General features: G+C 39.5%; 3 protein-coding genes and 1 long non-coding RNA gene across 4 annotated transcripts; 1 reads left to right on the top strand and 3 right to left on the bottom strand.

The window, feature by feature from the left end:
• Nucleotides 1-2,908: 2,908 nt before the first annotated feature.
• On the bottom strand, nucleotides 2,909-5,259 carry LOC308388895. The gene is made up of 2 exons (XR_013970192.1): nucleotides 4,755-5,259; nucleotides 2,909-4,252 (listed from the first exon to the last, which is right to left on the bottom strand). It is a non-coding gene; the product is annotated as an uncharacterized lncRNA (long non-coding RNA).
• Nucleotides 5,260-8,732: 3,473 nt separating this feature from the next.
• LOC308388838 (glutathione S-transferase omega-1-like) lies at nucleotides 8,733-12,415 on the top strand. The gene is made up of 6 exons (XM_080869788.1): nucleotides 8,733-8,867; nucleotides 9,535-9,643; nucleotides 9,747-9,969; nucleotides 10,063-10,164; nucleotides 10,372-10,478; nucleotides 12,140-12,415. The coding sequence occupies exons 1-6, from the start codon at nucleotides 8,840-8,842 to the stop codon at nucleotides 12,288-12,290; spliced, it is 720 nt and encodes a 239-aa protein (XP_080725914.1). The 5' UTR covers nucleotides 8,733-8,839; the 3' UTR covers nucleotides 12,291-12,415.
• A 130-nt stretch (nucleotides 12,416-12,545) lies between these two features.
• Nucleotides 12,546-18,649, bottom strand: itprip (inositol 1,4,5-trisphosphate receptor interacting protein). Its single transcript, XM_080869787.1, has 2 exons — nucleotides 18,521-18,649; nucleotides 12,546-14,943 (listed from the first exon to the last, which is right to left on the bottom strand). The coding sequence occupies exon 2, from the start codon at nucleotides 14,904-14,906 to the stop codon at nucleotides 13,293-13,295; it is 1,614 nt and encodes a 537-aa protein (XP_080725913.1). The 5' UTR covers nucleotides 14,907-14,943; nucleotides 18,521-18,649; the 3' UTR covers nucleotides 12,546-13,292.
• A 2,037-nt stretch (nucleotides 18,650-20,686) lies between these two features.
• On the bottom strand, nucleotides 20,687-26,095 carry fas (Fas cell surface death receptor). The gene is made up of 9 exons (XM_080868726.1): nucleotides 25,996-26,095; nucleotides 25,552-25,679; nucleotides 24,184-24,321; nucleotides 23,620-23,731; nucleotides 23,134-23,204; nucleotides 22,972-23,040; nucleotides 22,783-22,820; nucleotides 22,571-22,592; nucleotides 20,687-22,257 (listed from the first exon to the last, which is right to left on the bottom strand). Exons 1-9 carry the CDS (start codon nucleotides 26,049-26,051, stop codon nucleotides 21,950-21,952), a joined length of 942 nt encoding a protein of 313 aa, XP_080724852.1. The 5' UTR covers nucleotides 26,052-26,095; the 3' UTR covers nucleotides 20,687-21,949.
• Between the last annotated feature and the right edge of the window lie 213 nt (nucleotides 26,096-26,308).

The following is a 26,308-nucleotide window of genomic DNA, read 5'->3' as shown; positions in this document are numbered from 1 at the left end:
TAAGACACCGTCTGGGGGAACAATGATCGAGTCTCTGCTCGAACTTGAACTGTGTGTGTGTTCCTCCAGATATGATACAACTTCAGCCACAGAGACAGCTAGCCATGTCTCATTACAGCGTGCACCTGGGGAGTCAGAGAAAAATGTATAATTATCCTTTGTATAATCTATGTGTGTGTCTGGGCCAGTTAACTTTAGTCTGCGCAGACATATCATACTAGTATTAAAATGGAGAGGGATCTGTCCTAAGGGCAGTGAGGGCTTTAACCTATTCTTGGGGCGTTTCATTGGGGCGCAGGTCCCTGCGGTGTCATTAGATAACTTCAATAATTCGCCTAATGGAGTCTCAGGGTTAGTTGGTGTGTGTGTGTGTGTGTCTAAGTAAGCAGTCGAGAGTCAGAGTCAACTGTAAAGTGTCTTTAAGGAGAGCATTATCTCCGCCGATTTCCTCTAGTCCCTCAGTGAGGGGGAAACCGGATATGGGGTATCCTACTATTACCTGTTCTGGATTAGCCTTTGAACAGACATAACAGTTACTGTTTCCTAAGTCACGAGCGGCTGTTCTGGCATTTTCATACCAGGCGTTAGCTCCTGCTCTAGAGGGCGCATAAGATGGTTTATTAGTCGCGTCTATGTTGTCATTTACTGATTTTAGGGAACGTGAGGAGTGCATTAAGTAGGTGTCTTGCAAAATGGAGCATGAGGTATCGTCAGCAAAATATGACCTGCAGAAATATGAACATGGTTGCAGTTTACAATACAAAATAGCAAAGAAAAATCCTAAGGTTAATGCGATAGATATGATAAATAACCTAAATATATAAGAAAAACAGTTCTTCAGTCGTCTCCTGGCCTGGTCCCAGGTTCGAGAGACACAGAATAAGCGTCATATGATGACAATGGGCATTTCATTTTCTCCATGATCAGGATGGAATGAGTCTAGCTTTATCAGGTTAGACATCATGTGGTACTTTTGGCTTTCTGTTCCTGCTGGATGTTTGAGTACCTTGTTGTTGTTCTTTCAGGCGTTGTGTGTTAATCAGTGATTGTGTGTGTGTGTATGTACATTGGATCCTGGCGCTGGCTCGCCTGAGATGTCATCTACCCGTGTGTTTATTTGCTCTGGTTCCGGGCGTTGGCCCGCCGGAGATGTCATCTGCTTGATCCGACGCCTGAGATGGTCCGATTGGGCTGGTCTTAACCCTGCTGGCATGAATCCACTGAGGTTGTCCGTCTGTGAGGATGCTGGTTCTTCGTCACTGCCAGTACAGTCTGGGGCTGGAACACGCGCGGCCTCCCAGAGTGTCCTTGGTTTTAGTGACTTCTCCAACACGCATCTCCTTGTCTCCACTGGTGGAACTGTGGAGGGGAAAGGCTGAGAGAGACAAACTTTCTGATAGTTATTATTCAGTGTTTCTACCAGGTTGTGAACATCAGTGGACAATGCAATATACATCACCTTCTACTAGCGGTGCCCCTCTGGAAGCTGACCATGGTGTTGGAAATAATCTTATTTCAAATGGAGATAATTTGGTTACTGCAGATGGAGTCATTCTAATCTCACAGAGGACTTGAGGAAGTAATTTGACCCAGGTCATTAAAGTTTTAGCACACTTTTGAATTACTTCTAATGTGAATGAAGATCCTCTATCACTGTTAATCTGGTGAGGTATTCCGAATCTGGGTATTATTTCATTGCTCAACTTTTGATAGACTACTTCTGCAGTTTCTTTTGAGGTTGGATAAGCTTCTACTCATTTACTAAATTGATCCACTATTACCAGTAAGTACTTGATGCTTCCTTGCGCTGGCATATGTGTAAAATCAATTTGTAATGTATGAAATGGAAAATCTGGTTGTGGTAAATGCTGATGTTTTGCTTTTGATTTTCCTACATTAGTTCGTGCACATGTTAGACAGGTTGCTAATATGCTTTTACTGCATGTGATGTTTTCTCAATTACAAATCTTGATTTTATTGCCCCTATTACCCCTCTTTGTCCGACATGACTCACACAGTGAAAATGTCGGGCAAGGACTGGCATCAGGGAATATGGGAGGGCAATCAAACCCTTAAGATTTTGTATAAGCCATCTCTGTCATCTAAGGTACAGTCATTATTCTCCCAATAGGTGTAATCACATGCAGAGGCTTGCTCTTGTATGAATTTTAAATCAACATTTGTGTCTAAATAGTCTGGGGGTTTAACAAGTGGCAGCTGTAGGGGCACAGATAATACTTCCTGCGGAGGTGGGAGCTGTGATGCAGCTGCAGCCTTGGCTGTCACGTCTGCTAAGGCATTACCTGTTGCTTCGTCTGTGTCAGCTGTACTGTGTCCTTTCGTTTTTTACAACTGCAACGGCCGATGGTAGCTGTATAGCCTGAAAAAGTCTTTGAACAAAATCAGAATTTAGCAATTTATCTTCCATCAGCAGATCTAAATCCTCTTTGTCTCCACAATGTGCCAAAGTCATGCACAACGCCAAATGCATAGCGGCTGTCTGCGTAAATTGTCACATGCTTATCCAAATGTAGCTCACAGGCGCGTATTAAAGCCATGAGCTCTGCTTTTTGTGCTGAGTGAAATGGTAATGAGTGAGCCTCTAGTATGATGTCAGGCACTGTTACCACTGAATAGCCACAAAGAAATGAGTTGTCATTCGGCCTTGAACAGGACCCGTCCACATAAACCGTGGCTGAGTCTGGGATAGGTGTTTGCTCTAAATCTGAACGTGGTGCTGTGGATTCCTGTATACGTGTCATGCAGTCATGATCGTCAAGCCTGTCTGAGCCATCCTGTCGGTCAGAAGAACACAGCATAGGATCAATAAATGTGCTGGCGAATTGGGTGTGCTGCTCGCTTTTATGGTGAGATTTGCATATGTTGTGTAGTTATGTTTGCTAGAATGGTCGTGACCTGGTGATTGGTGTGTAGAATAGTGTCATGTGAGAGTGTGAGCTTCTCGCAGTCCCTTATCATGATAGAGCAAGCTGCTACTGCCCTCAGGCAGGCCGGCATTCCCTGAACAATTCAGGCAGCACCTTTGAGTGGCGGAGGTCAGCACTCCCTTTAATGCATTGAAAGAGGCAGTCATTTCTGTGGACCACAGTATTCGAGGAGGCTTGTCTTTTTTACAACAGTCACGCAGAATGTGGTCATGAAAAGAACAGTCTGGTATCCACTGTCTGCAATAGTTCACCATGCCTAGGAAGGACAACATTTCCTTCTGTGTAGTGGGTCGAGGGACAGAGGTCACAGCTTTGACCCTGTCTGCAGTCATGGAACGTTTTCCGTGAGACAGTGTGAATCCCAAATATTGAACAGAAGTCTGACAGTACTGCATTTTCTTTGCAGATGCTTTGTGGCCAGTCTTTTGGAGGTGCTGGAGAAGCATGTGTGTAGCAGTTTGACATAGTTTTTCACTTTCAGCACAGAGGAGGAGGTCATCCACATGTGGATCAGGGTGCAGCCCTGGACGAGTGAAGCACCATTGAGAAAGCAGCAGAGCTGTCTATCATGCCTTGGGGCAAACGAGTCCAAGTGTACTGCTTATTTCTATGTGTGAATGCAAATAACGGCTGTGTGTCTTCATGCACAGGTACTGAGAAAAAGGAGCGGAGCATAAATCCACCACGGTAAAATGTGTATGCAATGCATGTCAATATGCTGTGAACATCTGAAACGAGAGGTGGCAGAGGAATGTTGACTGCATTAATTTGCCTTAAGTCTTGTATGAAACGCCATACGCCAGGTTTGTTAGGCTTTGGCACAGGATTGACAGGAGTGTGGGCTTTATTACTCCTGTAGTCAATAAATCTCCTATCATGACATCTAGAGCTGCGGCTTTTTCGGCAGAAATGGGATGTTGCTTGACATATACTGGCTTGTTGTGTTTTAATAGGTGTACGTGATAAAGTGTACAGTCAATAAATCCTATATCATTCTCACTTTTAGACCACAATGTCATATTCTGGTATTCAGCTGGCAATGTAACTGCAGAAATAGTACAGTGGATAGGGTAGGTTAGATCTATGTGACGACATGGTGTAGTTATGTCATAACCTATGTCTGAGTTATGTGACAAAATCACTGTTTGACCTTAGAGAAACAAAAGTGTGGCTCCCAGTCATGGGATTACCTGGTAGTGGCGTCTGTACACGTTTTTTTGGCACAGTGTGTGACATAGAGTACCGGACAAAAAGGATGTTGAGTTCATTCTCTGCTGAGGGTCCAGCTGACACAGAGGATGTTCCTTCTCCATCATGTCGGTACATAGGGCAGAGAAAACATAAGCTGTTATCAGTGTCAGCAAACATTTCACCCTTTGTGTTAAATTAAATACACAAATTCATCTTTGCTCCGGGTGTCTGCGGCTGCTGGAAAACTGAGCTAAATTTGCACCTGTGGGGCCATTATTGCATGCTTCCCTTTGTTGCCAGTTACCTTGTCTGGAAGAGCTCCGCTGACGCCTAGTGGCAGGAACTTGTACTGCGTTCTGTGGTCGAGGCGCGTGTGCCCTGTTGGTGGCTGCAAAGCGACATTCTCTGGACCAGTGTCCTACCATTCCACAGCAAAAACACACATCTCTACTTTTATCCTTCCGTCCTCTGAAACTTCCTTGCTGTGCTGGAGCGGGTAATCCTGCATACATTAGTTTCTCACTTTCCTCTGAGCCTTCTACATCAAAATTCAACTTTATCTTAACACTTTTAGCTTTCGTGGTAGTATCTGCACTGGCCTTCAGTTTTACTGACCTGTTTTCTGGCGATAATCGTTCGGGATAGGGCTCCGGAAATAAATTAGAATGCATTGAACTTACAGTCCGTAAGTTGTAAACAAAGTCAGTCACATAAGCACTTCCGCATGTTCTGGATACGTGATCATGGACGTCTTCACCGATTCGCGGACGTAGGTTACACGTAACCGGAAATGGGAGTTGTACTGAGCCGTTATTTGAGACTTTATTTTGTATTTTATTAATTTTTGGTTTTACAGGTACTTTAGATTTTTTATCGGACCTGTCTGTGGTCTTTGAATAATTCTGACCCATGTTCAGTGATTTCCAGAGGGGTTTACACGCTAGGAGGATTTAGGTTAGTATTTTCGCTGCGGCACAGCTGAGGTCACTTTAAATTTATTGCTAGCAATTTTTGTTTGGGTGAGCAACTCTCACTTAACGAGCAACTTCTCGCTTAAACAACAGGCAACTCCCTGTGTCTTTCTGCTTTTAATTTACTGCTTTTAACCCTTGAGACCCGTGTTTTTGTTTTTTGTTTTTTGTTTTTTTTTTCAAAAGAAAAATTAAACAATTAATTATTATTATTATTATTATTATTTTTTTTACGTATAAATGTGTTGTGTCTTTCCACTTGATTATAACTGATTTATTTATAACATTTTATATAAAAGAAAAACGAGAAGCACATTAATTCATAGTAATTTAACATAAAATTGTTTGATAGTGTTAATTTGGAAAGCCACAACTCTAGCGGGTCCACCAACACCACACAAGGGTTAATTTACTTTATTCGGGGACTGAGGAAGTCGTCAGTGTATCTCTCTGGATCACTAAGTGAAACTTCGTCAGCATATCCCGTTTTTTTTATGGATCGATCACTGAGAGAGGTATAATACGGTCTTTATATAAATATGAAAGACGCATATTTACCTTCTGTCAGTCAATCCCACTTCTGACGCCAAATTGAAGGAAAAAATGTCCATCCCGGTTTTCCCTCCAAGGCACGAGCGATAAGCAGAGTTCTGTCCTTTCCTTCTAAGATTCCTAATTATTTAAAGTAACACTCAGGTATGCCATTCAGCTGGGTTAGTTACGACGTCGGGAGCAGCTTGGGAGAACAAGGAAACACAGACTGCTTCAGGTTGTCTTCCCAAATCGACTCAAAGGTTTATTTAGTACATAACAGCTTATATAGAGGAAAAAAAGGTTCGTGTGTCAGCAAGTTCTCAGTTCAAACCGGTACAGACCAAATAAGGAAACGTCTTCCTGCCTTGTGAGCAAAGAAGTATCCTGTGTGTAGTTCATCAGTTCAGCTACAATTTATGATCATCCCAGCAAAATACACTCCTAGACATAGAATACAGAGTTCTTTCATTAGTGAATTCTGAAACAAACCACCTGGCCTTTAACGAGCCTTTTTCTAAGAGATAAAGAAAAAGGGAGGATGGGAGTAAGGAAGTGGTCTCGTCTCTGTGGTGTTTTCGACCTTGGGGTACCAGCCTGTGAGTCTTACACATTAATTCTTGGGTCACAGAGAAAGAGAAAAACAACTATTAAATGGGCCTTATTGAGTAACAGTTTTCCTGTATAAAACAATATCCTGTAAATGCTAACCGTGGTATCAAAATATCACAACAATATTATTTACAAATGATTTAAGGAAAGCAGCCACAGTAAAACACTGCAAGTCTAGATATCAGCCACAGCTGAAATACCTGTGAAATTAACACGATGTATAACAAAACAAAAATATGCGTAGAGCATCTAAACCCAATAGAACAAAATCCTGAAGTTTCAAGATGGTTATTATAACACAGGAAGTCATAATAAAAAGGCATATGATATATGAAGGTAAAAGTAACAGCAGTCGTTAACAGAATATATTGTATATTCAAACTTTGAACCATAACATTTTTTAGTGCAAATCAGAGGCGGAGGAACAGACAATTTTCTAAAAGTTTGATCATTTGAGATGGAGTGACCCAGGTCTCGAAAATGAAGAATATGCACATATTTAACTACATCATTTTTAGAACTATAATTAGAGTATCACCTGCAAACTCTCATATTTTGTTCTATTTCAGATTTGCTTAAATCCAGTATGAAAACTGAATGAAATCTGGATTTTTTTTTTTCATTTTTGTAACTAAGGCAGTATTCTTGCACGTCACTAACAGTATCAACGCTCTTTCACTCCAAGCTGTTTCCTATTATTCTCTCTTAGCAGCATAAAAATAGGCGATGTTCTCTGCAACTCTGTACAAAGCTTCCTGTTCTGCACAGTTTCAGTCTGGCTAAGCAATCTAATGACCTATGACACAGTTTATAACTTAAAAGGTGGCCTCTAATATACTGGCCTGTTATTAAATGCATAAAACAAAATACACTGCAAATAAGCACTAGAAAATATATTTTCCTATTAGTATTCTACATGTTTCCTTCTGAATAAAGTTATATTCAACTATACCTTTGAAAAAACATCAGTAGTTGTCTTTTACGGTTCAAAGTTGTGGTCACATATGAGACTTAGGAGGGTTTTTTTTGTCTTCATATTTTAATTTAATTTTAATATTCTTTTAATACATTTGTCCCAAATGACAGATTCTGGTTCATTTTGATAATGAAAATTCAGTTTTATTTGTATTTTATTTAATTGTATATTGCCAAATCACAACAAGAGTTGCCTCATGGCATAACAATATTTAAAGACGGTATCCCAAAGTATTTCTACTGTAGAAAAGAAACATGAGAAGTTTCAGGCTTTTATCTTTAGTAGTCTTTAAGTTATTTATGTTTAAACACTGCCTCAGTTTCAATGTGCAAAGCAAAAGGCCTGAAAATGGGTCAACTGACCATTTTCCAAAAAGATATATCTTAAAGTATTTCAGATATGAAGATATAAAGCAAATTTTATACTATAAAAATTTTATGCAAATTAGAGATGGCCAAGCAGAAAGCTTAGGCTGATTTGAGAGGCAATGACCCTCATGAGAAAATAAGCAAAGAAAAAATCTGGAGTTGATTCAAACAGGCGGCGAAAGGAAGGAAAAGATGGTGACATATTAACCTGCAGGGGATCCATCATTCATCATGACAACTTTCTTTGCTGTTCCTCAGTAAAAGCCAGACTTCACAAAGGGTTTACAGTTCTGGCTTCTGAAAAATAAAGGGAGCAAAATGTCTGTAAAGTCATGATTTACAGTGAAGATGTCAGAAGGAAACAAAGGGCAAAGTATTTGCAATGTCATTATGAGTATTCATTACATAATCACTTCTGACAGTGTTGAAGGTAAAAGAGAAGCAGCTTATTCACTGTTAACTATTGATCATAAAAACAATTATCTTTATGTGACTGATCTAGGAGGGCGCACCCTCTCACAGGGTGAGTGTGATTTCTCTTTACTGCAAGCTGAAAATGGTGATTGAGGGGGTGATGATTAAGGCTTGTTTTGTTTTGCAGAGGAGCATGAACACCTCTGCATAGCAAAGTATTCTAGAGTCAAATTTGAGGACATCTGTTTGACAGCTAACATTTGGTCCAAAGTGCAACAGGACAATAATCCTAAGTACAGCAGTAAATCTACAACAGAATGGCTGTAAAATAAAAGACTCAAGGTGCTTCAAGGGCTGAGGTCCAGACACCAAACTGCCTGAAGTGCTGTACTCCTTCAGAGAGCTGTACATAAACAAATGCCCCAGTTAACGGAAACAAAGCTGGAGAGACGAGTGGGAGAAAATTCCTCTACATGTGAGACACTAATAAAGTCATCAGAAAACCATTGCTTTACATTACTGCTGCCAAAGTTGGTTCTGCAAGCTGCTGAATCATGGGGTGTGCTTCATTTTCACTAAAGTGCACAAAGTCCGTGTTGTGGGAACTTTATTTGTCATATGACTGTCTGTATGAGCAACATAGTTTAAACTTCCACGGCGGCTCCTTTGAAGAGAAGAAAAGAAACACGTCTTTACCAGCCTTCTGAGACAACGGTGGGCGTGTCGACTCAGTTTGACACGCCCACCGCGGAACTAGAGCGTAAAATATAAACTTTAGCTCCGTCCTTTACAGTCTGTTTCAAATCATTCGTTATTTCAAGCGCCAGCATGTCTGCTGAAAAGTGTCTCGCTAAAGGTAAGAAATAAAGTATTACTCTGTTAACTGAAGGCTGCTTATCGATGTGAAATGCAATAGTTTTCTCCCTCCGATTCGATCTGTGGTAAGGATTTAGCTTCGTTTTTTACAAAATCATGCTTTAGTCCTATGAAACCTCTTCGTGCCGATTTGAGAGCAGCGCCAAACGGTCCAGGTGATTATTGATTTATAAACGTTTATAAACGAAACTCTTTATGCCTGAACCAATTTGTCTGAACAAACAGCGACTCACTGTGGCGTCTCTGAAAACAAGCAGACGTCAGGAAAAAAAAAAAAAAAAAATCCAGTTGAAGTACAAGCACAAATGTATAAATGTGCATAATCCACAGTCAGCTGCCCTGTAATCAAATAGAAATGCTAAATTCACTGTAAGTTTGAAAATAAAGGTCAGTTAATGCTGTTTCCAAAAAGCTTGGGATGTTGTGTAAAAATACTACGAAGACAAAATGCTGATGTGGAAGCACAACATAACCCAAACTGTCAGCTATAAAATTACTCTGAAAATTATACTACTGTACAAAATAGATTTTTTCTTTTTTTTTTTTACTTTAGTAAGTTAAACAGGAGAAAAGTCTTTACGTAATCCCTCTTCAGGTTTCCCTACTGACCAGTCTTTTAATGGAAGAAACATTTTTGTATCCCTCAGGTAGCGCTGCCCCTGGCCCAGTCCCTGAAGACTACATCAGGGTTTACAGCATGAGGTTCTGCCCTTTTGCCCAAAGGACCAGACTGGTGCTCAAAGCCAAAGGAATCAAGTAAGACTACTCTTTATTCTAGTTTGCTGTAGAAATGAAAAATCATCACAGTCATTCAACCTGTGCTTAAACATGCACACATAACCTGCTTTTTTGTTTTCAGATACGAAACCATAAATGTCCACCTGAAAGAAAAACCCGATTGGTATCTTAAGAAGAATCCTCTTGGTCTTGTCCCAACGCTTGAGACACCTGCTGGTGAGGTGATATACGAGTCACCCATCACCTGTGAATACCTGGATGAAGTTTACCCTGAAAAGAAGCTGCTTCCCTCCTCTCCCTTTGCTAAGGCTCAACAAAAGATGATGCTGGAGCACTTTTCCAAAGTAGGTCACACAAAGACTTGCATATAAACCTTAACGTTTTGTTTTTTGTTAACCACCACCAAATAATAATATTAATGTCACTGTTTCCTACAGGTGATACCGTACTTCTACAAGATCCCAATGGATAAAAAGAAGGGAGAGGATGTCTCCGGACTGGAAGCTGAACTGAAAGAAAAGTTTGCAAAGTTAAACGAGGTAGGCCACACCTTTGAGGCCTCTGGTTCCTTTATCCATTAACCCAACATATGAGGTGATACACTGTGTGTGAATGAGTGTGTGCCTGTGAATCACAGTCATTGATCAAAGGTTGTTTTTATTAAAACGAATAAGTTTATCTTTCCTGTCAGTGCCTGGTTATTCCAGTTAATTACAACTCTAATAAATGTAACATTCAATTTCTAGGACCTCGTTAACAAGAAGACCAAGTTCTTTGGTGGCGATTCTATAACAATGATCGACTACATGATGTGGCCGTGGTTTGAGAGGGTAGAAGCGTATCAGGTCAAACAGTAAGTAATAATCTTTACAGATATTTAGCCTATAGAAAATTGTAAACATTAAAAAATAAAAATAAAAATAAAAAAAGGTCAACTGTGGGGAGCCTAAGTATATTATTTACTAGAAATGTTACAAAAGTTAGAAATGAACAATCAAGAGAAGCATCCTTTTCTAAAACCGACATGTTTTACACTTTAGTTAGTGGAGTCTGTTCTTCCTGTGCCACTAGTTGCACTATTGTGGTCAACAGAGATACATTTTACCTTAATCTTTTTACTCCAGCTTTTCCAAATGTTGCCGTTTTTGTTTTTTGTAGAGATGGCACGATACCACTTTTTTTAATGTCTGATACTGATATCATAAATTTGGATATCTGCCGATACCGATATGAATCCGATATAGTGTGTTTTTTTAATCAATAAAAATGTTTTTTAATATCTTGCTGCTTTTTGTATAAGTTCATATTCAAGTTACAAAAAAAACAAACACTAAAGCTATTCTGTTATACCTGTATGCAAAAAATATACTGCACCCAAAATATTTCATAGTTCAGCAATACTGATCAATCTAATAAACTTAAACCTACTCCATCCTCCCTATTCTGGTATTTTAAAGAGTAAGCAACCTAACTAATAGGGTTGCAAATTCCCAGCAAAAAAAAAAAAAATAGGGAACCACCCCCCGCCCCATGATGCTTAATTGACATAATCAACTTTAATTTGATGCAATGTGGGGAAAAATGCACAGAACTCAATTATTTTTCAAGAATAATTAAATAGATTCAGCATCTTTCTTCAACAGAATTGCAGACTGCACAGATGGTACCTTCCCAAAGGAAAAAGTACTATAGCTTACTAGGGTATATTAGACTTAATAGTTACTATATACAGTAATGGACTACTATACATTTTTCATCAGATTAAAAATTTGGGTGTAAAATTCGGATAATTATTTATTAAAAGCTAGACATTTTAAATGAGAATAAGAAAGAAAAGTATGTCTTTGTGCCCCCTTTTCCCTGTTCATGCCCTATCGGCCCCCCTGGCTAAACTTTGCTAGATCCGCCCCTGCACGGTTACCAGCTACGTAGAAAAAGATCCTGGTGTAGAAAGTAATATTAAATAAATTCTAACAACAGCTTAAGCTTCAACGTGCTGCTGTTGTTCAGTATCGGACCGATACGTAATATCGGATCGGTCCATCTCTAGTTTTTTTGTTTTTTTTTAAAAGACAAAGGTGTAACTCTGCCAAATGGGCATTGCTTGCTGTGTTTTATTGCCACAGCAAGCACTGTGTCCATAGTTAGCAACACTGCTCATGTATTCCTCATGTCTCTTTGAAACCAAAAAGAGGTCATTCACCAGCTGTGCAACTAGTTTTAAAGCCTGAGCCGACTCAAAAATTAAAAAAAGAAATGGAAATGTGTTGAGGATATTGTGCACTCTCAGTCAAATGTCCGATTTTGTGGCGAGTTCACTGATCCACTTCTGCACCTGGAAAAAATGCCTCTCGTTTGTCTCTTTAACGGAGTAACAAAGTGACTTTAGCGGAATATTTATTACCGTGTGCCGAAGCTAATGGATTTACTTTTCACTCAGTTGCTGAAACTATTACAAAAATTGAGTGTTCAAATTTACTTGTATTTAAATGGCTCTACCCTTTGTCTTATTAGGTTTTTGGATGGCACACCTGAGCTGAAGAAGTGGACAGAACTCATGTTGCAGGACTCGGCTGTCAAAGCCCTCATGTTCAGCCCAGACGCCCACAAGGCCTTCTTCAAGACCTTCCTTGATGGAAACCCAGACTTTGACTATGGCCTGTAGGAAGTTATTAGTTAGAGTACTGAACAAAACCTTCAGCCATCATTTAATGTTACTGCATTAGTGACTATGACTGATTTTTCAATAAAAAAATAAAAATACTGTCAATGAAATGACAGCAAATTTGATTTTTCTATTTGTGCTTTAAGACACATAAAAACAATACATTGTTTCCCTTTTATGGTCTCATTTAATAACCTAGAGACACACACAGTAAAAATATAACAAGCAAAATTCAGAAAATAAGCTCTAACAAGCAATAAAAGATACATAAAGAATAACAATCCTTAATAGCTGCCATCGGATCTGCAACAGTAACAATGATACATAAAACACAGTTATACAAAGCAGACAGTGCACTGTTTTGTTAAAGATTCCTGTGTGGCTCCGTATAATATGAGAGGTATTTATGTTAAGATCTCCTGCTAAAATGTAGCATCCAGGAGCCGAGGAATACCAGTGTCACAGTTAGTATATATTGCTGGCATCTCCACTAAGATGTTGAGGTTTTTCCCTCAGCGTCTGATAGCGGTAAGCTGTATTCTCAAGAAAATGTTAAAAAAAAGCAGCTGCAATAAAACCAAGTCTACATATCAGCCTTCTATTTGTGACTACTTTACTTTGGTTGATACAATCTGCAACCACTAGGTGGAGCAGTGATGCTGCTGTTTTTAATGGTACTGAGTCGTGTTGGCACGTGTTTCTTCACGACTGTGCTGTTTTTATTTCAATCTAAACATTTATTACAATAAGATTGTAAATAATATTTCTGGGTTTCTCCACTAAATTTTCCAGTTCCTCCTTTAGCATCGGTGTTAGCAGTAGACCATATTTTATTTAAAAAGGTTTTGTAAGTAGCAGCTACGGCAAAACCACTACAAATTTAGTTACCAGCAAGAGCTGAATCAGCTGATGGGCGTGCACCTTTTGTTAGTAACATTACTTATAGTATCACTGAACGATATGTCTGATATATGTGTCTAAAATAGTTCAGTTGCTGAGTGCCTATAAACTTTCATCCAGGCTGTGATGTAAACCTCCGTTTGATAAGTACGGTGTATACTCCTGTATGAGCACAGGTGCATTTCTCAGCATCTCCTGAAAATGCCTGACTGTTGCTGCATAAAGCTCCCTCTGCAGCACCAGTGTCCTGAACAGGTTGATGGGCTCTGCTCTGCGAATCATCTCAGGAACCTGGACCTCCTCTGGCACTTTAGTGTTGCCAAACATGACATGGTTAAGTCTTTTCTCCTGCAGGCTCCTCTGCACAAAGCTGAGCAAGTCCTGGACCCTGTGCTGCATACTCTCAATGCTCCACGTGATGGTCTTTTTACTCAGCAACAAGTGCAACAGAGCAGTCTTTAAGTGATAGTTTGTAAGGGCACTTTTTCCAGTTAGCCCTGATTGCTTTTTGTGTAAGAAAGTAACAATCTGGAGGCAGTGTAAATGACAGGAATGTTTTGGTAGGCGTTTAGAAAAATGTTTCAGCAAATTCCTCTCGTAGACAGCAACAGATAGGGGCCAGTATGGGTCTGGGAAGCTGTCAACATCCGATGGAAAGTGCGAGACAAAATAAGCATCTGTATCCTCAAGCTGGACCACCGGAATGATGTTCATTACGATGATTTTTCCTGACGGGAATCGGATCTTCAGCGCACCGGCAGCATCCAGGCTGCGAAAGGTAACATCAAAGTCATATTTGTGAGAGATGCGTCCCCACGCTTTGGTTACAGAGATCTGAAACCACTTCATGACTTGGTCTTTCGCCAAGCAGTTTGTGTCTCTGGAGCACAGCAGTTCATCAGGACTGAGACTGACTTTGGGTGTGTCATTTCTGCCATGCAGCAGACAAAGCATGTCCTCTCCGAGGTTAGCAGAGCCACAGAGACAGCCCCCACTATTCTCCCCAGGTGTGGTCACCTTTATCTTCCCACTGCCCTGCATATCAGGAGGTATGTCACTGGAGGAGCTGCACCACAGGTGGTACTGAAAGGAGTGCGGATCTGGAGGTGAGAAAGGCACGATGAGGTCACATGTGAGCGGTTTGCAAAACTTCCAGGACTCAAACATGCTTCCAATGCCAACAAAGTCCCCGACTTCCATGTCTGTGTCCCTGTTGCACACGCTCCTGAGTGACTCGAGCAAGTCATCTGCAAAACCCTCGACAAACTCCCTCACCCTCCAGTTTTCATGTGCTGAAGTGTAGGTGCATTTATCACAGAAGTTACTCAGGATGTCCTTATCCAGTACCATCATCCTGGGGTTGATGGAACCACTCTCTGAAAAAACCTCTTCCTCCTCAACTTGCCGGACTTCTCCATCAGCCAGATCCACCCTGCACATCTCGATGGTGAAGAATATTATAAAAGACACCGTGCTCCAGAAGTACCAACTATAACCTTCCTGCAAGCTGGTCTCTTCCTGCTTTGAGTCCATCTGTGAAAGCTCTTTCTCCAACTTGGCCTTCTCCATTTCCAGTCTTGCCTCATGCTCCCGCATTCGAGCGATCAGCTCCTCATCCTGATCCGGGAGTGTGGTGTTTTCATGCGGAAAGAGCGAGGGATGGTTTAATATGGCAGCAGCCACCACCACGCACAGCCGTGCAATGGCCCCCTGCATCTTCAGCTCGTTTCTAATGTGCACATTCAAGCAGATCCTGAAATAGAAACATAAATACAGTCAGAGCAGATACAAATGGTTTAGGGCAGCGGTCCCCAACCTCCGGGCCTCGGACCGATACCGATACCATTAATCGTTTGGTACCGGCCGCGAGAGTTGAGGCTCAGGTGTGAAATGTATGGCTTTCAGGGTTTTTATCGGTTTTCAGCGTTATTTTGTTATCGTTTTTATCGTTAACTCGGTTTTCCTGGGTCTTTTCACGTGTGTTATGAATAAATCTTCTTTTTTTCGGTACCGGTACTAGTTTTATTTTGTTGTATTAAAGGCCGGTTCGTGAAAATACTGTCAGGCATAAACCGGTCCATGGCGCAAAAAAGGTTGGGGACCACTGGTTTAGGGCAGTGGTCCCCAACCCCCGGGCCACGGACTGATACCGGTCCATGAATCGTTTGGTACCAGGCTGCGAGAGTTGAGTCTCGAGTGTGAAATTTGTGGTTTTCAGGTTTTCATCGTCATTTTGTTATTGTTTTTATCATTAACCCGGTTTCACTGGGTCTTTTCCCGTGTATTACGAATAAATGTTCTTTTTTTGGTAGCTGTGCAGGTTTTATTTTGTTGTATTTATCCGTGACACCTTAAAGGCCGGACCGTGGCACAAAAAAGGTTGGGGACCACTGGTGTAGGGGTGATGTATAAAATCATGACATATTTGTATACAAAATCCAGTTATTTTTGATCAAGCTCTCCACCCACCAAGGGAAGCACAGACTGTACCTCTAAATATAGAAGAAGTGCGCTGAGTGACGCACTTGTCCAGTATCAGGCTTTGCAACACAGGAGGAAGGAAGACCGAGCCCATGAGAATAACTTTGCCCTCCTCCGATAAACATATTTAGTTACCACACATTGTGCCTGTTGACATTTATATCCTTTTATCGAAGATATAGCAAAACAATACTGCTTTCTTAAAAGAAAGAAAATCCAAGTTTGTACACTGTGCAATTCAGCATCAGTGTAAAACAATACAGAAAACAGTTTCCATTGACTTCATATCTACTTTCCTAGATTTCAACAAATAACCAACATGCAATATACAAGGAGAAAGAGGATATTACATAAATGTCTTTCTTAAGCTTCAAGTTTGCCCCTGTGTGATGCTTATACTCACTATTTAGTATTGTGTTACAGATGTTTAAAGGGTAGGAGATTAAGAAGCATCCGTGCTCGGCTGGCCGGACTGAAAAACGGAAACTGTCAACTCTGACATGAATAAAATCTTGTCATAAAAGGTGCCAAAAATGAGGTTTCCTCTAGCACACAAGTGAAACAAGAACAGGGAAGTATGCATCGTGATCTCACCGTAACATCATGAGATGATGAACTGTTCTCTGCAAGACTCAAGATTTTAAAAAGACAGCGGTAATGAAGTATGTGAGGCCAAAGAGCCGGGGGAAACTTCCCATGACTTATTCACTGGGAAGATTTTCAAGACTTGCATTAATGAGACCACCCAAACAAACACTGCGACAGCCAAGAGCCTCGAGACGTAGCTCTTCTCAATCATTTTGGAGTAGCGATTGCTACATAACAGAAACATAACTGGAGACTGACTCTTTTCAAGTATTTGCAACTGAGGGTTTACAGAAAGTCAGAGAAGAACAGACTGTCAGAGGTGGATCAAGTACCCATACTCTTCAATGAAACACCATCATGTGAAAATATCAAAGCAGTGTTAAGTGTGTTTTTTTAATCACACACTTAACACTTAGGAAGGGTAAAAGAAAGGTTTTAATTCCCTTTATTTCAGATTTCTAGTTCAAGTTCAAGTTGGTAAAAATGGCAAAGGGGCAGATTTCATAAACGATTAGATTTCACAAAGTACCTGCACTTAATATATAATTGCACTGATGATCAGTGCAGCTTCATAAAAATATTTCTCTGCCACGCATGCATTTAAGAAGAAATTCTACAGACATAGCTGAAGTTAGGCACCTTTATTAGTCATCCTGGCAACAGGAAGCTTGTCCCAGTTTATGTTTATGCTTAATTTATTTAAAAGGTCATGAGCAGTTATTTCCATCATGTAAAATCATGTGAAAGACAAATTCGTCATAGGACTCTATGCACTCCTATAAAAACTAAGTACACCCTATGACTCAGTAGCTTGTAGAACCATCTTTAGCAGCACGTGATGTAATGACACTTGTGGGCATTTGTTTATGCATAGCTCTCTAAAGTTCCCACCATGGTGTTTTGATCAGGTTAAGGTTTTCTTTTTCAGCAATTCTGTTACAGATTTGCTCCTGTACTTGGGATCATTGTCCTATTGCACCTCCAAGTTTGGCTCGAGCTTGAGCTGTCAGACCGATGGCCTCAAATTTAATTTTAATACTTTGGTATACAGACGAGTTCTGTGGCTGCCAAACAACCCAAATCATCACCACTTCACCACCGTGCTTGAAAGATTAGTATAAGGTTTTTGTGTTGATATGCTGTGTTTGGTTTTCTCACACTGTGGTGCTATACATTATATCCAAACAGCTCCACTTTGGTCTCATCTGTCCAAAGGATATTGTTCAAATGTAACTTTGCAAAGCCATACCGCCATATTCTTTTAAGAGAGACAAGGTTTTCTCCTGGAAACCCAGCTATAATTTTTCCGTTTTTATTTTAAACATTTAACATGCTAACTGAGGCCTCAATTTGCTGGGACGTCCACTGCTGGGCAGATTGTGACATTTTGTTAACACACTCCAGACCAGCAAACTGCCAAACCTGTGCTTTTATAGAGGTGGTGACACTTGACAGACTATCCACTAATAATGCCTATTTGAATAGCAGTACCTGGCTGCTACTTACCCTCCTAATTCCTGTGGAGGAGTAAGGGTGTAGTTTTTCAAAGGCATGACTTTATGCAAGGTTTAACCACGCAGGCTTCATTTTTTTTATCTGCAGTCTGTGGCAACTTAGAGGTTTTTATAAACAGCAGATGAAATGCCAAAGCATCTAAATATAGATACGAAACAGAAGCGTATAAATGATGAAGCAAAGACATAACCGTATATACATATGATTTGTTTTGTTTTTTGCAAATATTCTGATTTAGGAGCAACATGAAATATCCTGCGTTCAAACGAAACCTACTTTAAAATGATTCATACGCACAGGAATGAATGAAAGATGTTTCCACCACTGTTGCTGCACCACCCTACATCCAATTATCTCCTGGTGTTTTTGGGGGGAAAATACTAAACAGCGACTCTCCCACGCTGACGTAGCTGCGTGCTGACACAGTGACGTGGTTAATAGCCCTACGAGCGGTCACCTCCTCTGTTGTCTTAGCAACAAAATAGAGAGGGACTAAAAAAGGGAAACAGACTAAAAAAATATTATTCCACACTCATCACTCACTTCACAGGCCGGTCGCTTACCACACGCTGCTCCGTTTCATCCTGCGTGGAGCTTCATAAAGCAACAAAGAGCAGCTTAAACGTGCCTCGCGTAATCTGGTAAAATAACTGCACGCTTAGCAGCCTGGAGCTCCTGTCGTCCCATCAAGTTTGGAGACGTGCGCGTAAAAGACGAATGCTATTGTAAAAAGTTAGCAGACCTACCCGTGTGGTGTTTCTGGGTGAGTTCATGGTGATAAAGTTCATCGTTCGGGTCATCCGGTGAGAGCAGCCTCATGCGAGTGGCGCGGGGACCGTTTCTCAGCTTCCTTCTGACATTTCCTCACTGCGCGCTCCACCCATGCATAGACAGAGGGACCGCCCTGCTTCCTCTCATCACCCAGAACAGCAGGGACTTTTATGAAATGTGAGGAGCATAAATTACGTGCAACAATTCTTAATGTCATCCAGAATTTTAAATACATCTTAAATAAATTTTATATTTATATAAAATATTGCAATTTAAATCAACTTCACAACATTTAATCGTAGCCATGTTACATTGCAAGATACTGCTATATTGTGAAATTCAGCTCTAGTGTAAAGGAATCTGATTATTTTTTCCTATTTAGTGATTCTTCTGCTTTTGCTACAAAGTGTTATACAGTTGCAAATACTAAGTCCGTTATATTTAGTCTTAAAATGTGAAAGCGTGTGTGTGCAGTCATTGAGCACACTAAAAAGATCTATATATTTATTTAATGGGCAATATAAAAAATAATAAATGAACTGCGCTTCATGTTCGTGGATAAAAATCTCAGTCTACCTTGGAAACGGCACAAAAATACACAGTAATAAGCCTATTAGTAGTAATCCTGTGGTACAGACGTGACCACCCCGAATCTGATAGGCAGTTGTTCACCGAAGCTGTGAAGTTCCAGTTCCAGTGAATGCAACAGCTTTTTCCAAATGCAAGTGAAAGCAGCATTGCATTACGTAACAGCAGCGAGTTCCTGGATTGGGCCACTAGTGGAAGTTGTGACGTGCCTCTGTGTAAATGTATACTTAGTAGCATCAAATGACATTTATAGTTACGATGTTTCTACATCGAGCTCATAATGGAAACAGACAAAAACTATTATCACACACAGGCGCACAAGATCAATTATTAAATTTTAAAGCAGATTTACTTTAAGTACTGATTAGATACCAAAATTGTCTCTCTCAGTTCTGTTTTTTTATTATTTAAGTTTTCTCCCAGTAAAACCATTATTCCTTACAATTAGCATAGATTAAAGCTGTATATGACCTTATTTTTCTTAAAGGAAAGTGCACCGAGCTTGTTGAAAGTTGTGGTCAGATGTCTACCTACATCATGGGATGAATGTTATAGTGGGGAGGGAAAACTCTTTTAACAGGAGGAAATCTCCAGCAGATCGAGTCTCATGGAGGGGAAGCCATCTGCCACTCACTGATTGGGGGTGAGGTGCAGTTATTTGGAAATGGCTCCATGAGATCTTCCCCACTTGTGTAAATCTTCAGTTCTCCTTCTTAGATCTCCTCAGAGTTCCTTAGCCTTCACCATTGCTCTTAGTATTGCTCTGTTGAATGAGCGCGGTCAAAGTCTGGAAGCTGTTTGACATGAAAAAGCAGGACATGCTTTGTTTGTCATGTAATGATTCATCATCATGCAATCTTTTCAGAAAACTCTCAGCGCAGTTACATTTTGCTTCGTCAGCGACAGCAAACTCGTAGAGAAACACAGAGAGGCAAGTTCTCCTGGTTCTGGGGGACTGACTAAGAGATCATAGAGTTAATTTTTGTCCCAGTTTTATTTTCTCTTCATGTTTACCTCAGCTGCTGAGTGCCTTACATTTGTCAAGCTTTTCTCTGATGCAAAGTGGTCCTATGTGTTAAGATCCAACAGAGAAGTTACTGCAACTGGTTCTGACAGAAAGGCGTCAGAATACACAGCACATCACAGCTTGTTGCATATGGTGCTGCATAGCCTTCAGTGCTGCACTGAGGAACTCTTCATAGGTCTTGTGCCCTCTGGTGGTAGTTCTCCAGATTGCAACATAACCCACTGGACAGATGACGCCAATAACAACACCAACCACAACAATTTTTTTGCAATAACTGAAATACAAAGATACAACCATTCCATTTTATTATAAACAAAATACTGCAGTATATACATTTTTTCCAGTAAATACCCGTGATAGGATGCTACCTGTGCAACATGTCCAGTTGTGAAATTTCCTTACTTCTAAATATTCCACAGTCAGCTGTTGGTGGTATTTTTACTCAGTTTTTGTATTAGTTATAGTCTCTATTAATTATTATTTGTCACAGCTGGGAGTAATCAGGCTGGATGAGACAAGGGAAGCACTGACATGAGACATGGACCTTCAAAGTAAAACAGGAAACACACTGACTGAACTCTAGACATGTAAACTTAACAGCAACTGTGGAGACAGAACATAGGGACCAGAAACATGGTACAGAAAGGCACAGTAGACACAACATGGAACACAGTGAAGCCGTATTACAAAACCTAAGAACTAAACCTATGATAACCATAACTGAAACCTAGGGAAATAACAAACATAGTACAACAAAGGACTCAAAACATAAACCATAATATAAAAACACAAGAACTCAAAAAGCTGGGTCAGAAAGACCCAGAACCGTGACATCATTGTATGAAGGGTAAGATTTAGGAAAATCAGTACAGGTATTACAGTGTTTTGAAAACAGTTGACTCCCTGTCTTGTTAACATCCCAACAAAGTCTCATAAGGATAAAAGTTTGGATTTTTTTTTTCCAATAAAACTAAAAAACATGTTAGTTAGTTTTCCATGTTCACAAAATTATGTTTAGTACATTTTTCAAAAGCCTAGTTTTTATTTTTAGTTAACTTTTTTTTCATTTCCAGTTTTAGATTTTAGTTTGTTTTTGGTAAACAGCAATAGCCTTGGTCGAGAAGTCACTGGAGAGATTATATATCTCATGTGGGAACACCCCAGTTCTTCTCAGGCAGGAAAGATTGGAAGTGCTGCACACCTGGAATTCCCTTCTTAGCCTGTTTACACCACAACCACACTGTTTATATTAACAGAAATTACTGGATGGATGGGTTTAATAATGTTAAAAAGCACGGAAGTGGTGATAGTTTTTAATATATTTCCTTTAAACAAAGATCTTGTTGTGCAAAACCGAGCCAAAGGGCCAATGAAAGAGGACATTTTTATTAGTTGTTTTTTTGTCAGGTGTTTTCTCTTTTGACGTTTGAAAAATGTTTATTAGCATTAGATAACAGCTATGTAATAGACCTAAAAATAAGCCATGAAAAGCAAGGAAGGAACCAAAACCAAAACTAAGCTTTTACAAACTCCAGGTTCATCAAATATTATCGCATAATATAGAAGCTGTAGCAAGACATTCATCTGTCCCTTATGACACGTGGATTTTTTAAAATGAGCATTATTATTATGATCATGAAATTAAAAACACTGAAAAATAAAAACAATCAAATTTAGATATATTGCAACTCGAAATCAGCTTTCACAACCTGAATTGAAAATCAAGAGGTAACTTTGCAAGATTGTTTCTTTAGAATTCAAAGTTCTTCAAGTTCATTGTGTATACATGTCAGCAGTTATTTGCAGGATTGTTTGATGGTGAACTATGTTTTAACAATATGTCTCTGATCTGTGTCGCTTTTTTCTTTTGTTTCATATCCACAAGGTTTTCGATAAGTTTCTTTGAAGCCTGTTTGCCTTCCTTCTCCACCCACTTAAACAGCAGCTGCAGCGTTCGCTCCTCAGCATCATTTCGATACTCCATTTCATAAGATTCAGTAGTAACCACACTTATCCCAGTGTGGAGAGCTAGGGTTCTTGCATTTTTCCATCCAAGCTCCCTTGCAATATCAGGCAGGTGAGGAACAATGTCAACATCTGAAAATAATGTAAAAAGAAAAAATATTAAAAGATGGGTATTAAGACCACAACGCACAATATTATAATTTACTGAGCAGGCAATATGCAATGTTTTTTGATTAATGGATGAAAATGGTAAAGTCATGATCAGAAAGAAAAGAGGGTAATACACTTTTGTTCTAAAGAAATTAAAAGTTTAGAGAAAATTAACCACATGAAAAAATGCAAATGCACAATAACTTGTTCTAAAATCTGATTCTGACTGGTTAGTTCAAAAGACAGAGAATAATTAAAGCTCTTATATTGGCTTGAATAAAGTCATGTTTGTTACCTGAAAGACGACGGATGAGCTTCTGTGAAGCAGAAACAAAATAAAAGTTTTAATTCTTTTCAGTTTTGTTTGCGATGAAGTAACAAACTGCTCATGTCCATGTGTGTGTGTGTGTGTGTGTGTGTGTGAGAGTGTGTGCAGAAAGGCAATTGGATGAACCAGAGATCAAAGAGTAAATATCACGTCACAGGTGTCCAAAGAAAATAACTTACCTCTTTGCTTTTTTCATCCTCTTTCTTTTGTTTTCTCTCTAATGAAACACGAATAGAAATTACACAGAAAAATTAATCAAGATACGACTAAATATTGAACTGAATATAAATAAAGCCTTCAGTGCTGAGCAAGGAAACACACAATGTCGTCTGGTGGTACTTTACTCATATATTAGCAGAAATACTCACTCGCTATCCAGATTATTCCTACAACGGCTCCAGGAAAAACAAGGAATAGAATAATAATTCCAGCAATAGCTGAAATGAGAAGATATGACCATTAATATTTTGCAATGCAAAATGTGTCCAATATGATTTATTAAAATCCAATAATACTTAAGAACACCTTACCTCCACCATTTCCATTGCAGACTGCATCACTGTTGGCTGTACAGGCTTCTTTAACACCACCAATTCCACATCTTGAACCAAAACAACAAACAACCACGAATGAATCAAAAATAACTACAAAGGGAGCGGAAAGCCTTAAAGGACAAGTCAATAGACAACAGATTCTTTAAAGGAGCTACACACACATGTCACAAACTCTTTATTAGAAACATGTTTGCAATCTAATGAAAACCATTACAATAGCTCTGCCATCACTTCTGCTTTTACAAAATGAATGAGTTTCAGCAAATCATGCTGGAAATGTTCCAATTATTTAAGTGTATTACTAAGATGGCGGTGTATTGAGCTACATTACATTAATAGGTGTTCCTATTATTTTGTACAATGTATTAATATGAACACTGTACTCAGGTCTAGTACATTAGCGCTAGGGAATATGCACAGATTTACATGCTGAATGTGATTTCAAAGTCAAATCAAACTTACTTTTTACATGGATGGCAGATTGTGCAACTTTCACTGCTGCAGAAGTGATCTTCCTTGCATCGACACTTGGTGTCCCTACCAGCAGTGCACTCTTCTTCTACTTCTAAATTAGCTGAAAAGTTGAGAAAAGTCACACAAGTTATTATTGAGGCTATAAAGTCTTTAAAAAAAAAAGAAACTTGCATTGTTTTAATTGTGAAATAGACCAAGGATGGTTTTCCTTCACTTTTTCGTATAAAAAGATGGGATGTGAACTTTCATATATAAATTGAAATAATGCTTGGATAATTCTGGTACTGCATTTTAATTATCTGCTAACCTTATATATTTAAAAATAAAATATTAAAATATGACATCTAAGAAACTGCTAATCAATATAGCACATGTATAATCCAGTAGATAATGGTTAATGATAGCTGATTTGATTTCAGGGTCCTCATACTGGACTTAAGCATCGTTAGAGCTGTGACCAGTCAAACATTCTGCAGCAAAACTTTTCTCTAATATTTTGTCTTTAGTTTAGCTGTGAATAAAAGGAACAGCCATGTCCTATCATAATTGTACCATTTGCCTGTGCGCAGGAGGTGCAGCGGTGACAGGTCTCCCGGTCACTAGGCTCACTGTTGTATGTGTCCCTCTCGCAGATTTCACATTTTCCATTCATTTTATTGCCATTAGTGCAATGCTCTATTACTCGCTGTCCTACAGAGTGGAGAGAGATGATGCAGAAGAAAGTCTGTTAATGGTATTACACTGTTTACATGAATAGAATATAATAACCAGGGGTGCAATTAAGTGGTCCGCAGGTGCACATTCGTTGCAACTTCTTATCTGTGTTAACTTGTTGTTTTCTGTTATATCGCGAGAGTATTGTTGCTGTATCTATAGTACCAATTACATAATTAATTGGTACTATAGATACAGCAACAATTAAAAAGTGAAGTTTTAACTTTTTTCCCCCTTTAAAGCTTCATAGACCTTTCTAATGGGTCCTATCCTAAGAGTTGACTGCTCCACAGCACCACCAGAGATAAGCAAGGGGGTCATAAGTTAATGGGAGAAAAAAAAAGAAGACAGGTTAGTGATGTTTTGCTGTTGTTATTTTTATTTTAATCTTTAATTAAGGCTTATTTTCCCAGTTATTTGGCTGTTCTGGCTCAACAGGTTGTGCTATCTCACTCTGTTACAGAAATTCTGGGAGAAGTTCAGTCATAAGATTGATGACTCATAGGTGTCAGAATAACTGGAAATATGAACGGAAATTTTCTAGCAAACATAATCTGGAAAGCCCTCGTAAAGCATACGACTTGCAGAGTTGCTGGTCTGCAGGCTGGCAAAAGTAAATGTTTTGATCAGGCATGTCCAGCAAGTCCAGGTCATTCTCCTTTGCAGGCCCCTCACTCCTACCTTAAATATATTATTTATGGCCACAAACAGAATTAATATAGTGTAATTTCTCTTTTCACAACATGGTGGCAGCACTGCGCTGTGCAACCAATGAATGTATAAAAGTTTTGTACACTCACAAAATGAACCTGAGACACTGATACTCAGCAGCTTCATTGAAGTTTCAGGTATTCCAGACAGCTTGATCTTTCTTATGTTCTCGCAACATGTGAATGATCAATTGCTTTATTTTGTTAACCTGATCACTGTGATGATTAACAATATATATATATATATATATATATATATATATTTTTTTTTTTTTTTTTTTTTTTTTTTTTTTAAATAATATTTTTTATGCTTCACAAAAAGGCAAGAAGAATTGTTGGCCCCTGGGTGATTGTCAATTTATGACACTCTCGAAAAAAGTTTGGACATCCCGGGTTTTGATTAAATGGAGAACAAAAACCCTACAGATTACAAAGACTACAAATTACAAACTACATTGCTTGAGTTCTTTAAGTTCACATAACCACTGACACTTACCAACAGGGCAGTTACAACAGCTCCAGTTTGTAAAGTTGTAGGTGCCATCCAAACATTCCGGCTCTCTTCTGATGCGGGATGCCCCATTAACTGACCTGTGGCGCTGGGACGAGGCAAAGCAAACGCATCTGTATAAAAAAAACAAAAACCCAGAAGCTCAAAACGAAAGTGAACGTGCGGCAGCTTGGTTTCCTTTTAGAATAATAAGTTCGTTTAGGTTAAATAGCAGTTTATAGGTGGTGTTAAGACGCCAAACAGACGAATTCATTGCTTTATTAAAGATTACATTTACCGCACACTTCTGAACTCAGGTGTTACGGTAAGTTGTATCACCCTTCGTTCCCAACCGCCCCTGTAGTTACCACCTCACACCGAGCCGAGCAGTTAGTAAAGCTAGTAGAGACAGATAATAGAGGACTGTCTAGTCTACATCTGATTACTTACAGTGACACAGCGAGCCAAACACAGGAACTAAACCACAGTGAAAACTTCGTCGCCATCGCGCAGTGAGTCCAGAGCCTGAAATGTGTAGAGGCGCGCTTGCAACACGACGGGGCGGGGTTTCCTGTTTGTTTCTGTTGCGCTTTGTCTAATCCCCACGGAAAGTCCCAGAAACCACCGCTTAGTCAAGCAGTCAGCAATGACAGAAAATCACATATATCTCTAGAACTATGTTGCAAAAGCAAACACAATTATAACCAAAAACAAAATTACGTTAATAGTACAACAGGAAAGTTACACATACCAGATCATCATC

This window comes from Rhamphochromis sp. 'chilingali', assembly GCF_963969265.1.
Source record: "Rhamphochromis sp. 'chilingali' genome assembly, chromosome: 20".
In the NCBI taxonomy this organism is placed as follows: domain Eukaryota; kingdom Metazoa; phylum Chordata; class Actinopteri; order Cichliformes; family Cichlidae; genus Rhamphochromis; species Rhamphochromis sp. 'chilingali'.
This window is presented reverse-complemented; position numbering and strand designations above follow the sequence as displayed.